At 37.3% G+C, this 16,476-nt stretch overlaps 1 protein-coding gene and 1 long non-coding RNA gene across 2 annotated transcripts; both read right to left on the bottom strand.

Annotated features, from left to right (window-relative positions):
- Positions 1-648: 648 nt before the first annotated feature.
- Positions 649-2,914, bottom strand: LOC145092776 (uncharacterized). Its single transcript, XR_013702654.1, has 2 exons — positions 1,943-2,914; positions 649-839 (listed from the first exon to the last, which is right to left on the bottom strand). It is a non-coding gene; the product is annotated as an uncharacterized LOC145092776 (long non-coding RNA).
- A 1-nt stretch (position 2,915) lies between these two features.
- Positions 2,916-3,798, bottom strand: LOC145095461 (small ribosomal subunit protein uS7-like). The gene is made up of 3 exons (XM_079033335.1): positions 3,712-3,798; positions 3,260-3,477; positions 2,916-2,967 (listed from the first exon to the last, which is right to left on the bottom strand). The coding sequence occupies exons 1-3, from the start codon at positions 3,796-3,798 to the stop codon at positions 2,916-2,918; spliced, it is 357 nt and encodes a 118-aa protein (XP_078889461.1).
- Positions 3,799-16,476: the final 12,678 nt, after the last annotated feature.

Here is a 16,476-nt window from a genome sequence, read left to right as displayed (position 1 = left end):
GCAACTAAGATCTTATCATCTATCATTACAAGAAAACAAACCTTAGAAGAAAGAGGTTTAAGACAATTTAAGGACCATGTGTTGGGAAGACTCGCCAGAAAAATATATACAAATGAAGAGATAACTTATTCGAGATTTTCATTTCTTTTAACAGTTCACCAGTTTCAAAGTTCATTTTGCATGTTGTTCCATCTGTAATTATAGCACAAAGTTTACGCCCTTTGTTTGCGAAAGAAAGAGCAGCAATTCTACTGCACATGGAAAAGTTCTGAGCTTCAGGTATTACTCCAAATTTGGTTATTTTAACCATCAATAATCATAAAATTTATGATCATGGTCATCTTATTATTTTTCCTAGCATACCTATGATGATGTCCAGAAGATATCCATTTTAACTCTGCAGAAGTGGCATTAATGGTGAAGACTTCACCATCATCTATTCCCAGTGCCACCAAACAAATACTATTTTCTTTTCTGCACTGAGAATTAAGTGGGAAAAGAAGAAATAAGGGATTATGGACTCGGATATTAAACTATTAAGGCAAAAATGGAGTGTGAAAATTGAGATTTCCAATGCAATATAGAATATTCAAACATAACTCGATGGTTTTGTATCCCAAATTATATTCAATCCTGTAACACCGTAAATTTCAAAGCAATTTTTCATTTAAAAATAATCGTTTAATTCTTAAAAACACTTTTCTTAAAATCTCATTTGTAATCGAATTACAAAACATAACTCCATTTTCACTTGCATAATAAACCAGGATCCTCAAAACATGACTCTTTCTCTGGTGTGTACAATCGAGCCGGTGCTGTTCCATGATCCTGAGAGAAACCTAAAACACATAACACAAACACTGTAAGCACGAAGCTTAGTGAGTTTCCCCAAAATACCACACATAACACATATTGGTCACTCGAGGCTATAACTCTGTGGGTCCGTGGACCCTACTCTGTGAACCCTCCGGTTCAAACTCTGTGAACCTTCCGGTTCTAAGTCTGGGAACCTTTCGGTTCTAACTCTATAAACATGCACAGCATAAATGACATAGAAATAATGCAGTACAACACATAACATACATAGCATACAAATACTCTGTCACATAACTCTGGTTACCTACTCAAGGTAAAGTATAGTGAGAAGACTCATCTCGCGTATCTCGGTAAATATCTGCCTCGGAATAAATGTGATCTAGCCTCCGCCTAATCACACAAAGTAATACACTCATAAATACAACTGAACTCAACCCTAAAGGTTAACAAGGTCAACGGGCAATTTTGACCGGACTTGGCGAGTGCACTAGGGCGACTCGGCGAGTCTATACGTGTCCACTGACTCCATTGGATCCTCTCTTGACACGCCGAGTACTTCTCTGACTCGACGAGTTTCACCTGGCATAAATCGCGGGGCCACCACGACTCAACTCGCCGAATCTCAAGAACAACTCGGCAAGTTGCGGCTTGAATCCCTCCCCCCTGACTCTCCCTGACTCACTGAGTTGACCCCTCAACTCGACAAGACCACTCGCTGAGTGGTTACGGGCAACTTCATGCTACTCGCCGAGTCTGTTCTTCAGACTCGGCGATTCCATGCCATGCATAAACTCAAACTCACTTCTGAGGTCAAATCTGTTCCATACAATCATAGATCTGGCCTCCCGAAGCATGATAATCATGTAAATTCCAAACCTTGGTGTTCAAACAACATCTATTTGCTCCTAAATGATGTTTTAGCCCCATATCTCATAACTCTAGGTCAAAACTCCCATGAATCCTCACAAAGCTTAAGGAATAAAGCTTCTCTGGACCTCTATGGATCCCATCTCAAGCCTCATCACAAATAGGGACGAAATGGACATCAAATCTAACCAACAAAGGGGTCAAGAAACCCTAAACCCCCATGTTCATCATAACAGCAGAAAAGGGAGCCAAAATATACCTCCAAAATGATGCTCTGAGCTCCAAAATCGAAGGATGTCCACCTCCCTTGCCTCCTCTTAGCTAGAATCTCCTTTGCCTTGCCAAACAAAGCTTCAAAGGTCAACAATGGCTTCTTCTCTCTCCCAAAACGCTCAAAATCTCTTTAGGGTTTCTCTCTGGGGTTGGTGGCCGCAAATGACGGCCATAAGCCCCTTTAAATAGGTCTCAAGCCATGGAAATTATGGTTTCATTAAACAACGTGGACTCGCCGAATCCACTTTTGGACTCGCCGAGTCCATACGCGAACCTGCGCACAAAACCGCGATCCTACTCGGCGAGTTTAGACTCCAACTCGCCGAGTCTCCTCACAATCACCCAAAAATAAAAGAATAAAATAATACCTGGGAATCCGGATGCTACAAATCCAATCTTTTATTAAAATATATTAATAAAACTACGTGCAATTCTTGAAAGATAACTGAGATTGATTCATCTGTAGCAATGGAAGAAAGGATCTCAAGTTTTAGAAATTTGACTTGATATGCATATGAAGTGTTTATAAAGAGGTCTTCAAAATTTGGAGCAAAAAGAGAAGGCATCAGTTTTGTAAAGACTTGAATGTTGCAGAGGACCTGTGTCAGTTGCAAAAACGTTCAAATAGTATAATAAATAAGATTAAAACAGTTTACATTAATTTTAATATTGGTTTTAATGTTGGAGAGGACCAGAGTTTTTTTGAATCTTAGAGAAGGATGAATGCTTAAAAGTGGGACAGATACACCCGAAAGATCAATCTCTCATTGAGAGATTCATTTATGATTGTTGTTACCAACATCTTCATCCCACCTCACCTGTTGAAATGGGTTTGAAATTGAAAGAATGAAAGTATAAAATAATAAAACTAGTTATGAGGTTGACATGTGAAGTACCATTACGCATCTCCATTTTGATTTCGACCATTTGTAATGAGGTAAGGATCCATGTCACTTACTCTAGTTACATGGATTATCTTCACCTTTGAATTGACTACTCCAAATCCATAATCTGTAAGAAATGTCAAATGTCAGGTTGCATTAAATCAGGAAAGCTAATAAGTAAAAACACTAATTGCATATTCCAAAAGGAAGTATGTGTTAGTAGTAACTAATATCCATATTAACAAAATTAAGGAGTATCTCCAATCTAGCTCTGTTATTACTCATATCAACATGAGTTTTCTGAGTAATCAGAGATGAAAAATTATCCTTTGCTTCATCATAGGACGAGATACTACTGGAAATGTAAGGATGGTTGAAAAGAAGTAGAGTGAAACTGTAGAAGGTGATTGATTGTGTACCTGGTTATGACAGCATCCATGATGATCTGAATGGGATTAGCATCGGTTAACAGATGGATGATTTCCATTGCGTGTTTGAGTATGCGAACAACCATGACCTTTTTATCATTGTTTCTCCCATGCATCATGAGAGAGTTGGTTAATCGCTCCACAATTGGGCATTGAGCCTTCCTGAACCTCCTTGCTTGGCTTCCAGTTGTGTGAGGCATGTAGATTGGCTGCTTTAATGCAGTAGCAGTACAAAAAGATCAGGAACCTGTTTACAGAATTCGCATGTTATTCTAAATCAACCAGATCAAGATTGATGTTCATAAGCTAGAATCACAATACATTGAGCTTAATTTCACACAACCAGTGAAGAAATTAACAGGAAGCATGGATACTGAAACACTTTACACAAACAAACATCTACTGATACCTGTGAATTTGGATTAATCGTTTAAGAAGATAACCTGAACGTCATCGTAGGTCCAGCGGTTAAAAAGCAAGATATCTCTGCGAGCCTTCCCGTCATCAACAATAGGTGCGACGACCTCCATTGCTTACGATTCTTACTCAAACTGTAAAGCAAAAGCCTTTGTGATTCGCGAATCGGTGGAATGAATGACAATGGCATGACCGGTGGGGTAGTGGAAAGTCGGCGAGTGGTGAACGAGGATGGAAATAGCGAGGCAACGAGTTGATTTTTTGAGCGGGGCAACACTAATCAATCAATGCTTTCTTTGATTTGATGGAAATGGTGAGGTGATTTTGAATGGTAATACGAGATTTGAGGGTATCACTGCGTCTGAGCCTTCTAGTGAATTGTTACAATAAGAAGCCCCACCAATCTTACAATGTACGATACAACCCTTTTATTTCTCTTTTATTCCCTTTTCAGTCCCTTGAGATATGATATATTCTTCAAAGGAAGATATATGGAAATATGAGTTGCAAACGTGAATTTCATCATGACCCAAGTTTAGTCCTTTATTTTATAAGTCATATCTTTTTTTTTTTTTTTGGAGCATTTATGTGTGCATTCTTAAAAGAGTTAAGTAATGGATCAATATAGGTTCGATGTAAAAAAATGTAACTTTTTATTTAGTTAACTGTGTTGGATATATATTAAAGGATTTCAATATAATTTAGACAACTTATGGACCATCCTCCATTTTCATAGTACATTTTTTCGTTTTACATATTTTAAATAGATATTCATTTTATCAATAGGATGGCACTCGTAGCATTCTCCTTACATAGTCAAGATAGTCACCGACAACTATAATTAAAATGTATAATTTTTTTTTCTTCCTTGCATCTTTTAACAAATAACGACTATATAGCTTATGAACATCAATCTTGATCTGGTTGATTTAGAATAATATGCGAATTCTGTAAACATGTTCCTGATCTTTCTGTACTGCTACTGCATCAAAGCAGCCAATCTACATGCCTCACACAACTGGAAGGTACCAAGCAAGGAGGTTCAGGAAGGCTCAATACCCAATTGTGGAGCGATTAACCAACTCTCTCACGATGCATGGGAGAAACAATGATAAAAAGGTCGTGGTTGTTCGCATACTCAAACACGCAATGGAAATCATCCATCACTTAACCGATGCTAATCCCATTCAGATCATCATAGATGCTGTCATCAACAGGTACAAAATCAATCACCTTCTACAGTTTCACTCTACTTCTTTTTAACCATCCATACATTTCTAGTAGTATCTCGTCCTATGATGAAGCAATGGATAATTTTTCATCTCTGATTACTCAGAAATCTCGTGTTGATATGAGTAATAACAGAGCTAGATTGGAGATACTCCTTAATTTCGTTAATATGGATATTAGTTACTACTAACACTGACTTCGTTTTGGAATATGCAATTAGTGTTTTTACTTATTAGCTTTCCTGATTTAATGCAACCTGACATTTGACATTTCTTACAGATTATGGATTTGGAGTAGTCAATTCAAAGGTGAAGATAATCCATGTGACTGGAGTAAGTGACATGGATCCTTAGATCCTTACAAATGGTCTAAATCAAAATGGAGATGCGTAATGGTACTTCACATGTCAACCTCATAACTAGTTTTATTATTTTATACTTTCATTCTTTAAATTTCAAACCCATTTCAACAGGTGAGGTGGGATGAAGATGTTGGTAACAACAATCATGAATGAATCTCTCAATGAGAGATTGATCTTTCGGGTGTATCTGTCCCACTTTTAAGCATTCATCCTTCTCTAAGATTCAAAAAACTCCAGTCCTCTGCAACATTAAAACCAATATTAAAATTAGTGTAAACTGTTTTAATCATATTTATTATACTATTTGAAGAAGTAGGTTTTTGCAGGTGACACAGGTCCTCTGCAATATTCAAGTCTTTACAAAAGTGATGCCTTCTCTTTTTGCTCCAAATTTTGAAGACCTCTTTATAAACACTTCATATGCATAACAAGTCAAATCTCTAAAACTTGAGATCCTTTCTTCCATTGGTACAGATGAATCAATATCAGTTATCTTTCAAGAATTGCACGTAGTTTTATTAATATATTTTAAAAAAAGATTGGATTGAATATAATTTGGGATCCAAAACCATCGAGTTATGTTTGAATATTCTATAGTGCATTGGAAATATCAATTCTCACACTCCATTTTTGCCTTAATAGTTTCATATCCGGCTCCATAATCCCTTATTTCTTCTTCTCCCACTTAATTCTCAGTGCAGAAAAGAAAATAGTACTTGTTTGGTGGCACTAGGAATAGATGATGGTGAAGTCTTCACCATTAATGCCACTTCTGCAGAGTTAAAATGCATATCTTCTGGACATCATCATAGGTATGCTAGGAAAAATAATAAGATGACCATGATCATAAATTTTCTGATTATTGATGGTTAAAATAACCAAATTTTGAGTAATACCTGAAGCTCAGAACTTTTCCATGTGCAGTAGAACTGCTGGTCTTTCTTTTGCAAACAAAGGGCGTAAACTTTGTGCTATAAGTACAGATGGAAAAACATGCGAAATGAACTCTGAAACTGGTGAACTGTTTAAAGGAATGAAAATCTCAAATAAACTTATCTCTTCATCTGTATATATTTTTCTGGCGAGTCTTCCCAACACATGGTCCTTAAATTGTCTTAAACCTTTTTCTTCTAAGGTTTGTTTTCTTGTATTGATAGATGATAAAATATTACCTGCATCAAATACCAAGATCAGAGTTCTCACCTTAGATGATGGAGAAGAACTGCTTAAGTTTTCCACAGATGTTGTATGTTCCTACCTTTTGTATGCAGATTTTTAAAGTGATTACTGCAGTTCTGATGATTTTTTTTATTTGACTTTTCTTTAGGGTCCTGTGAATCATATGTTTATGTTGGATGATACAAACACCATAATTACATATGTATTTGGTGACAAGAATCTGCATGTGTGGAAAAATGGATAAAGTCAACAACCATTAGTTGCAGGAGACTACGCATCGAGTACAATTATTCCAGCTTGTAAAGTTGTGATTGATACATCAAATGCTGCAAAAGATTTAACTTATTTATCGAAATCCCGATAATACCCTTTACATGCTTCCATCAACCCCACAAGCACTGTTGGAGGTAATGGGTGGCTCTATTGGACCTGATGCTTTCATTGCTGCAAAAAGAATGCTGCCCTTTTGACTGCCCGAGCAGGTGCCCGCGACCCCTCTTCTATTTCTTATATTTGTCATGTTTCTGCTGCCCTTCAATATCCTGCAGGTGTGTGTGTGTGTTAGAGTGATTTGAAATTACTAAAATACCCTTGGTTAATTTTAGGGTTGGAAGGTTCGGATGCCGGCTTAGCATCGGTGTTGGAATCGATGGAATTCTGTTTGAAGTTGCAGGGTTCAGAAGCTTGTGTTTTGGAGGACTTAGCCAAAGCTATCAATTTGGTGCATATCAGGAGGGATCTTGTGGAAAGTGGTCATGCGTTGCTAAACCATACTTATCACAATCTACAAGAATACGAAAGGTATGAAGGTGGAACTAGAATCTGTGATTCCGACGGAATTGGAATATGTGATTCCATTCCAATGCCAAATAAACGGAGTTTAATTCTATCTCAAGGTGGAACCAGAATTAGTGATTCTAATGGAATCGGAATCTGTGATTATGTTGGAATCCGAATCTATGATTCCATTCCACTGCCAAATCAACGGAATTTAATTATATATGAAGGTGGAACCAGAATCAACGATTACGACAGAATTGGAATCAGCGATTATGGTTAGTGTAATGGAATGTATTTTTGTATATGTATGATATCTTATTTTGCATTATTAGACATTAAATGTGTATTTTAGTTTGTTTAAATATATATAGCGCCATGACATACAAAATATGGCGTAAAACTATGTTAAAAATCATGTCGTATAGAATGTCATAATTGCAAGAATGTTACAAATTACGACATACAAAGCCAATCGTAAATGTATGTCGAAAACGTGTGTCGTGTATGTATGTCGTAATTGTGGGTCATAAATATCTGTCGTAAAATTTATGACAGGCCAAATGCCTGTCATTATCCTTTATGACATGGCTTTCAATGGCATACATTTGTCAGTCATGTATAGGCATTTACGACAGACAATGTCTGTCAAGGAAAGCCTTTTTTCTAGTAGTGAGAGGATATGGGACTGTGTACAAAACCGAGCTACATACTAACAATATGGTAGTTGTCAAGAAACAAACATTAATGTTGATCAGAATGGATTGCTTAATGAGATACAAACATTAACGAACATAAGGCATCGAAATATAGTTAAACTCTATGGATATTGCTCACATGTTCGCAACTCATTTTTTATTAATGAATACCTTGAAAAGGGAAGCCTTGGATCAATCTTAAAAAGTGATGTATTGGCAAAAGATTTAGATTGGTTGAAAAGACTAAATATTGTAAAGGGTATAGCTAATGGTTTGGCTTATGTGCATCATGATTGTGTTGGAATAGTGTTTAAGGCTGCAACTATATTAGGCAGGTATTTGACCCGGTTGTGCATGGTCCTTTTGGGTTGCCTTCACCATAACAACTTGATAGGATGATTTATTAAGAGAGAATAAATATTATTAATATATTATGAGAATAATATAAAGAATAATAATATTGATTATTTGATTAATATAAGTCATAGAATTAATTGGAATTAATTTGGTGACTTAAATAGATTAATTAAATAAGAGGGTATAAACTGTCAATTGTTTGATAGTTAAACTTTAGACTGTAAATCCATGTTGATATGGATTGGATGGATTCTAGAAGCTAGGGATAGCTTCAAATCGTCCAAGGTTATCTAAGGAATGGATTTGGATAGCTTTAAGAGAAGATTATCCAATTAGGGTTTAGGTTGTAACCCTTAAGGAGTCTACAAGTATAAATAGACCCTATGACATAAGGAAATCGGCACTTCATATAAAGTAGAGAACCCCTGGCCGATTTCCTCCTCTCTCCTCTCTGCCAAATCATCCTCCTTGCTATTTGGTGTTTGTAAGCCATTAGAGGAGTGACAATTGTGACTCTAGAAGCTCCAAGACAACAAGATCAAACAAGAGATTCAAAGGTATGATTCTAGATCTGTTTTAACATTATTCTTATATCTAAATAGTCATTAGAAGTCTTGGATTCAAAGTATGTTTAATTAGAAAGCCTAGATCCAAGCATTAGGGTTTTGCATGCGCACATAGGAAAGTTCTTATGGCTAAAACCCATCAGTGGTATCAGAGCCTAGCTTGGTTTTCATTAAATTGTTGCTTATTTGCTTGAAACTTAACTGCAAAATTCTATTTTTGTGTTTCTGAGTCATGGACTCGGCGAGTCCAAGCGTCAGGAATGGCCAGATTCGGGATTTCTTCATGATTATCTTATGGGAACTTACCTTAATCATATTAGATCAACCCTAATTTGTTTTTTTTATGTATATATATATATATATATATATATATATATATATATGACAATTATCTTGATCTAATTAAAGATATTTATCAACTAATAAAATATTTAATTTCCTTATATGATAATTAATTAATTATTTTGATTATTTTGGTAATTATCTTGAAAGAAATCTTGAATAAATCAAATATAGATAATTAAGAAATTAATTGTTAATTGAAATTATTTGTTATTTAATCCTCCACGTTTTAAATGTTTAAAACTTGTCCTCAAGTTTTGAAATTTATATTTTGTGATTAAAAGTTTTAATTTAGACAATTTAAATTTCAAACCCTAGATTTTAAAAGGTTTAAAATACAACCCTATACTAATATAATATTACAAGAATAATATATATATATATATATATATATATATACATATATATATATATATATATATATATATATATATATATATATATATATATATGTATAACTAAAATGCTAGTCTTACCGTTAGTAGGCCTCATTCACGAAGCCGATCTATAAGGTGGGTATAAGGTTGCGGCCTATAAAATGACGCTTAATGGGTGTACACTCACACCCACCGCTTGCTTGATCGGTGGAGGGTCGTTAGCCGAACGGGTAGGATAGGGCAACCTCATTTTCTCATTAAAAGTATAATAAGTAATACAAAGTAACTACACAATTTTAAGATTTCCCAATCTTAGTTACTTTAGGAAAAGTGAATCGATGCAATCCCATGAAATTACACTTTGCACCCTTGCTAAGAAGTTAGTGGAGCGTGTGTGGTTTACCGGCACACTAATTGGTTCTAAGCAAAGGTGGAAAAGGGTGATTTATTGTTTATCATAGTTCGATAGAGCGTGTGTGGTTTACCGGCACATCGAATAAGTGATCGTTACAAAGAAGGCACCATGTGAATTTGCATGGTAATTCACACCCGCTTTGTGATCCTCGGTATCCCAGTCACAAACAAGAGGGGCATATCGAGATTTAAACATGCCATTGAATAGTTTCAACGAATCTCATCTGAACCTAGGAATTCTCAATTCATTTAGGACTTATAGTAAGTTTTTATGGTGGAGAATTAGTGAATCGTCATTCACTTACCTTCAATTTATTTGCATGTTAGATTACGACATCCCTTTTCTAATATGTAAATGTTGTTGTTGGATCCTAGCCCTAATTTTTCTTATTAGGTGATAATTAGGGATTCATATTCTAATCTATCTTTGTCCTTTCTATTTGTAGATGTCGAACGCAAACAACGCTGCTGCTAGTTCTTTCACGTTGATGAGCCTTTGCCAAAAGGTCACCTTCGATGGAACGAACTTTAGCGAATGGATAAGATACATTCGCACCATTGCTCGCTATGAGGATAAGGAGTATGTCCTCGATGAGAAGCTCGAGAAAATCAACCCTGAAATCGCTACTCCGGCTGAAACTACCGCTTTTGAAACTCATGAGCGAGATGCAACGAAGGTACATTGCATCATGATAGCCACCATGAACTCCGAATTCCAAAAGTCCTACGAGGACATGTACCCGTACGAGATGCATCAAGACTTATTGGAGAGATACCACCAGGACGCGAGACAAGAGCGTTATGAGATTTTCACCAACATGATTTCCGCTAAGATGGGTTATGGAGAATCTCTTACTGTGCACTTGCAAAAGATGCAAAGGTATGTCGACCGGCTTCGCAAGTTAAATGTTGACTTTGGGGAAGACTTGGCGATCGACATGGTGCTTCACTCTTTGCGTCCGATGTACAATCAATTTAGGATGACCTACCACATGAAAAAGAGGAGGTCACCCTAAGCAAACTCCAAGGTCTCTTGAGGGTCGCTGAGAGCAACTTCAAAGACAAGTCTGTTGCACCAACTCCCAATCCACCCACTGCTCATGTGTTGGCTATTGGTCAAGGAAAGGGAAAGAAGAGGAAGGCTTCGTCTAAGAACTATCGCAAGGTTAAAGCCCGAGATGGTGCCTCTTCTAGTGGGACCAAATTTGATCCTGCTAAGCCCTGCCCTAACCCTAAGGAGGTAGAGTGCCACCACTGCCACAAGATAGGACATTGGAAGAGAAGCTGCCCAAAGTACCTACAAGCCATCAAGGAAGGAAAGATCAAGCCATCTTTTGCAGGTATATACACAATTAAATCTAACGATTCTAGTCATGCTATTTCTTGGGTTCTTGATACCGGTTGTGGTTATCACATTTGTTCTAATGTGCAGGGACAAAGAAGAAGTAGGGATGTGGAGCAAGGAAGGATCAATCTAATCATGGGGAACAGAAGATCGTCGCCTGTGACCAAGATTGGAGTGTATTCTTTAGTGCTTAGGAATAATTTATGTTTAGATTTGAAAAATTGTTGCTATTCGCCAGAAATGGCTAGAAACATCATTTCATTTCATGGTTTATATAGACAAGGTTTTAGATTTTCTTTTAATAATGAGAATGGTTCTATTTTGGCTTATCTAAATGGTGTCTTTTACTTTGAAGCTATACCATGTAATGGAATTTATGAAACTGTTATGATTGTTGATAACTTAGGAAATGATGTTTTGAACATAGATTCTTCCACTAGTATGGACAAAGCATCCTTGTGGCATTGTCGTCTTGGACATGTCAACAAGAAACGCATAGCCCAACTCCAAAAGGATAGAGTGTTGGAGTCATTCGACCTTAGGGAAGATGACACATGCGAGTCTTGTTTACTTGGAAAGATGACTAAATCACCCTTCACGAGTACGTGTGAAAGGGGTGAGGGTCTATTGGACCTAATACATACTGATGTATGTGGACCGTTTAGATCAACCACGAAGGATGGGAACCGCTTCTACGTGACTTTTACTGATGATTATAGTAAATATGGGTATATCTATTTAATCAAGCAAAAGTCAGAAACCTTTGAAAAGTTCAAAGAGTTCAAGAATGAAGTGGAGAATCAATTGGGCAGGAAAATCAAGATGCTTCGATCCGATCGAGGAGGAGAGTACCTAAGTCTTGAATTCCATGATTATCTCAAGGAATGTGGAATAGTTTCACAATTGACGCCTCCTAGGACACCGCAGTTGAATGGTGTGGCATAAAGGCGTAATCGAACCTTATTGGATATGGTTCGCTCTATGATGAGTCGTGCTTCACTACCTATCTCTTTTTTGGGGGTATGCCTTAGAGACTGCCGCCCATATCCTTAACTGAGTCCCTACTAAGAAGGTTGCCAAAACACCTCACGAGATGTGGACAGGGAAAGCTCCCTTGTTAGCACATATCAAGGTTTGGGGTTGCGAGGCTTTCGTAAGACGAGATACTCACGACAAGCTCGAACCTCGAAGTGAGCGATGTATTTTCATCGGCTACCCACAGACATCCTTTGGATATCTCTTCTATAGACCGAAGGACAATGTTGTCTTTGTTGCGAGGAGAGGAGTTTTCCGAGAGCGAGAACTCATAGGCCAAGGAGACAGTGGGAGGCAAATCAAGCTTGAAGAAATTCAAGAGTCGATAGATGAAGGAAACTCTACCGCTGGCACTCAACCCGAGGAGGAAACTCCGGTTGAACCGAATGACGAGTCCTTACCTCTTAGACGCTCCGATAGAGTTAGAGTTCATCCCCAGTTTTATGGTTTTCATATTGCTAACGAAGGGGACACGTATATTAGTGATGGTACACTAATAAATCTTGATGAACCTAATAGCTATAAGGAAGCCATGGCAGGCCCAGAGTCTGCGAAATGGAAAGAGGCAATGGATAGCGAGATCCAATCCATGTATGATAACCAAGTTTGGAATTTGGTTGATAATGTGCTCGGACGTAAGACCGTTGGGTGCAAATGGATCTTCAAGAAGAAGACCGACGTGGATGGAAACATACACACCTATAAAGCGTGATTGGTTGCGAAGGGCTTTACTTAAACTCCCGGAGTTGACTATGATGACACCTTCTCACCAGTTGCGAAGATAAAATCTATTAGAGTGATGCTAGCGATTACCGCATTTCATGATTATGAGATTTGGAAAATGGATGTCAAGACCGCTTTCCTTAATGGAAAGTTGGCTGAGGATATTTACATGGCTCAGCCAGAGGGGTTTGTGGATCCGAAGCATCCGAATAGAGTGTGTAAGCTTGAGAAGTCCATCTATGGACTTAAGCAAGCGTCTCACAGATGGAATCTTTGCTTCGTTGAGAAAGTCAAAGAGTTTGGATTTGTACGAAGCGAAGATGAATCATGTGTATATGTCAAAGCCAGTGGGAGTATAGTTAGCTTCCTCGTTCTATATCTCAATGACATATTACTCATAGGAAACGACATCCCGACTCTGCAAGAGGTTAAGTCCTGGCTCGGGAAGTGCTTTGCTATGAAGGACCTCAGAGAGGCTTCTTACATTTTGGGAATAAGGATAGTAAGAGAAAGACGTAAGAGACTAATAGGACTTAGTCAGAACACTTACTTAGAGAAGGTACTAAAACGTTTTAGTATGGAAAACTCGAAGAAGGGAGAATTACCGATACAAAGTAATGCCAAGTTGAGTAAGACTCAAATTCCGAGTACTGAAGCTGAGATAGCAGAAATGAGCCGAGTACCATACGCTTCCGCAGTTGCCTCAATCATGTACGCTATGACTTGTACTCGCCCTGATGTAGCCTTCGCTTTGATCATGGTTAGCAGATATCAAGGGAATCCTGGCAGAGCATATTGGATTGCGATGAAGAATATCCTTAAGTTCCTTCGGAGAACGAAGGAATGGTTCTTAGTCCTTGGAGGGAGTGATGACTTGAAGGTGTGAGGGTATAGTGACACCAGTTTTCAGACCGACGGGGACAACTACCGTTCGCAGTCGGGCTGGGTCTTTACCCGAAATGGAGGAGCAGTGACATGGAAGAGTTCCAAGCAGGAAACCGTAGCTGATTCAACGTGCGAATCAGAGTACATTGTAGCGATCGAAGCGTCGAAGGAGGCAATATGGTTGAAGAACTTCATCGGTGATCTTGGAGTTGTACCTGCCATAAAGGAGCCCATGGAGATTTTCTGTGATAACGAAGGTGCGGTTACCTTGACCAAGGAACCGAGGGATCAAGGTAGATCAAGACATATCGACAGAAAATATCACTTTATTAGACATCGTGTAGAGGAAGGACAACTCATAGTGAAGAGGATATCATCGGAAGATAACCCAGCAGATCCGCTTACGAAGGGACTGAGTAGGGTTAAGCACTTGCAGCATGCTAGGAGTATTGGGCTGAAGGATGATATTAGCATAGATTAGATAGTATTAGAAACGTGTAATAGATAAATGTAATTAACATTTGATGATTAAATAAAGGAGTTTGATTTATGAGTAATGTTAGTATCTTATGTTAATTGTTTAACTATTGTTTCTCTTTGCATGTTTTGACTTCCAGAATAATTGAGTTTATTAGGAATAATCGAATTGTTCAAATTTTCCACAATCATTCATATGTTGGAAGTAGATATGAATGAAGATTGTCATGAATTGGTGTGTAGATTGTCTAAATGGTGTTAGACATAGCAAAGGGTTGCTGCAACGTTCATGAGTGCTTATGAACTAGTTTTGAGCATTGGAACAAACCCGCGCTTGCTGGAATCACCTTATGGAATATGATATAAAAGGGTGATCGCGAGACGATAATATCATATAGTCTTAAAACCTAGATATATGGTTTGTTATTTGTTAATTGATTGTACATTGATAATGCGAAAACGCATCAGTAACTCGGTGTTATAAAACACATTGTTGTGTATAGTTGGTTAATGAATAAGTAAATGCATATAAGTCAAAGTTTATCTGTAACTTTTATCTTAGAAGGTAAAAGCGATATCTCGGCCGCTCGATGATTTGATTTGACTTATGTGTCAGGCCCGGTCAAAACTGAATTGATGTGTTCGATTAAGTTCTATGTCAAATAAATCAGAGATCGAGAAACCTAAATGCTTGACTAACCATTCCATAGGATTGTCAGCATGATATCTAACAGAGGACTGTACGATCCCTTATCTAAAGGACAAGATTGATTAGATTAGAGTTTGACAGCGTCTTTGAGAGCTACAATTGAAAACCGAATTGTACTTGTGCATATAGTTACTAGACTTATCCAAGTGGAAGACTGTTGGAATAGTGTCTAAGGCTGCAACTATATTAGGCAAGTATTTGACCCGGTTGTGCATGGTCCTTTTGGGTTGCCTTCACCATAGCAACTTGATAGGATGATTTATTAAGAGAGAATAAATATTATTAATATATTATGAGAATAATATAAAGAATAATAATATTGATTATTTGATTAATATAAGTCATAGAATTAATTAGAATTAATTTGGTGATTTAAAGAGATTAATTAAATAAGAGGGTATAAATTGTCAATTGTTTGATAGTTAAACTTTAGACTGTAAATCCATATTGATATGGATTGGACGGATTCTAGAAGCTAGGGATAACTTCAAATCGTCCATGGTTATCTAAGGAATGGATTTGGATAGCTTTAAGAGAAGATTATCCAATTAGGGTTTAGGTTGTAACCCTTAAGGAGTCTACAAGTATAAATAGACCCTGTGGCATAAGGAAATCGGCACTTCATCTAAAGTAGAGAACCCCTGGCCGATTTCCTCCCCTCTCCTCTCTCCCAAATCATCCTCCTTGCTATTTGGTGTTTGTAAGCCATTAGAGGAGTGACAATTGTGACTCTAGAAGCTCCAAGACAATAAGATCAAACAAGAGATTCAAAGGTATGATTCTAGATATGTTTTAACATTGTTCTTATATCTAAATAGTCATTAGAAGTCTTGGATTCAAAGCATGTTTAATTAGAAAGCCTAGATCCAAGTATTAGGGTTTTTCATGCGCACATAGGAAAGTTCCTATGGCTAAAACCCATCAGATTGGTCACCTCATATAACTCATTTATAATTCATAGAGACATTTCCATTGCCAACATCCTTCTAGATTCTGATTATGAGGCACACATTTCAGATGTTGGTACATCCAAGCTTTTAAAGCTAGACTCATCCAACTGGACCACAATCGTAGATACTTATGGATATAGCGCGTCAGGTAACGTAATTTTGTGATGTTAGTTCTACATTTAATTTTCTTTAGTTTTATGAGATATATATATATATATATATATATATATATATATATATGTATATATATATATACACACATATATACACACAAACACACACCACTACCACAAACGGGACCTATAGGGACGACAATTGTCATCTCTACAGGTTCAAAAAGTTGTCCCTATAGTCTCTGGGGCGATA

This window comes from Lactuca serriola, chromosome 3 (genome assembly GCF_051521515.1).
Source record: "Lactuca serriola cultivar US96UC23 chromosome 3, Lser_US96UC23_V15, whole genome shotgun sequence".
NCBI classification, from domain to species: Eukaryota; Viridiplantae; Streptophyta; class Magnoliopsida; order Asterales; family Asteraceae; genus Lactuca; species Lactuca serriola.
This window is presented reverse-complemented; position numbering and strand designations above follow the sequence as displayed.

What these genes read in the sequence shown, in the direction of transcription:
- LOC145095461 (XM_079033335.1), bottom strand. Translation starts at nt 3,798, where the DNA reads ATGGAGGTCGTCGCACCTATTGTTGATGACGGGAAGGCTCGCAGAGAT. An exon ending in GGACCTACGATGACGTTCAG is followed by an intron (nt 3,478 to 3,711) that starts GTTATCTTCTTA and finishes GCATTAAAGCAG; the next exon opens with CCAATCTACATGCCTCACAC. An exon ending in ATGGATGCTGTCATAACCAG is followed by an intron (nt 2,968 to 3,259) that starts GTACACAATCAA and finishes CATTTCTTACAG; the next exon opens with ATTATGGATTTGGAGTAGTC.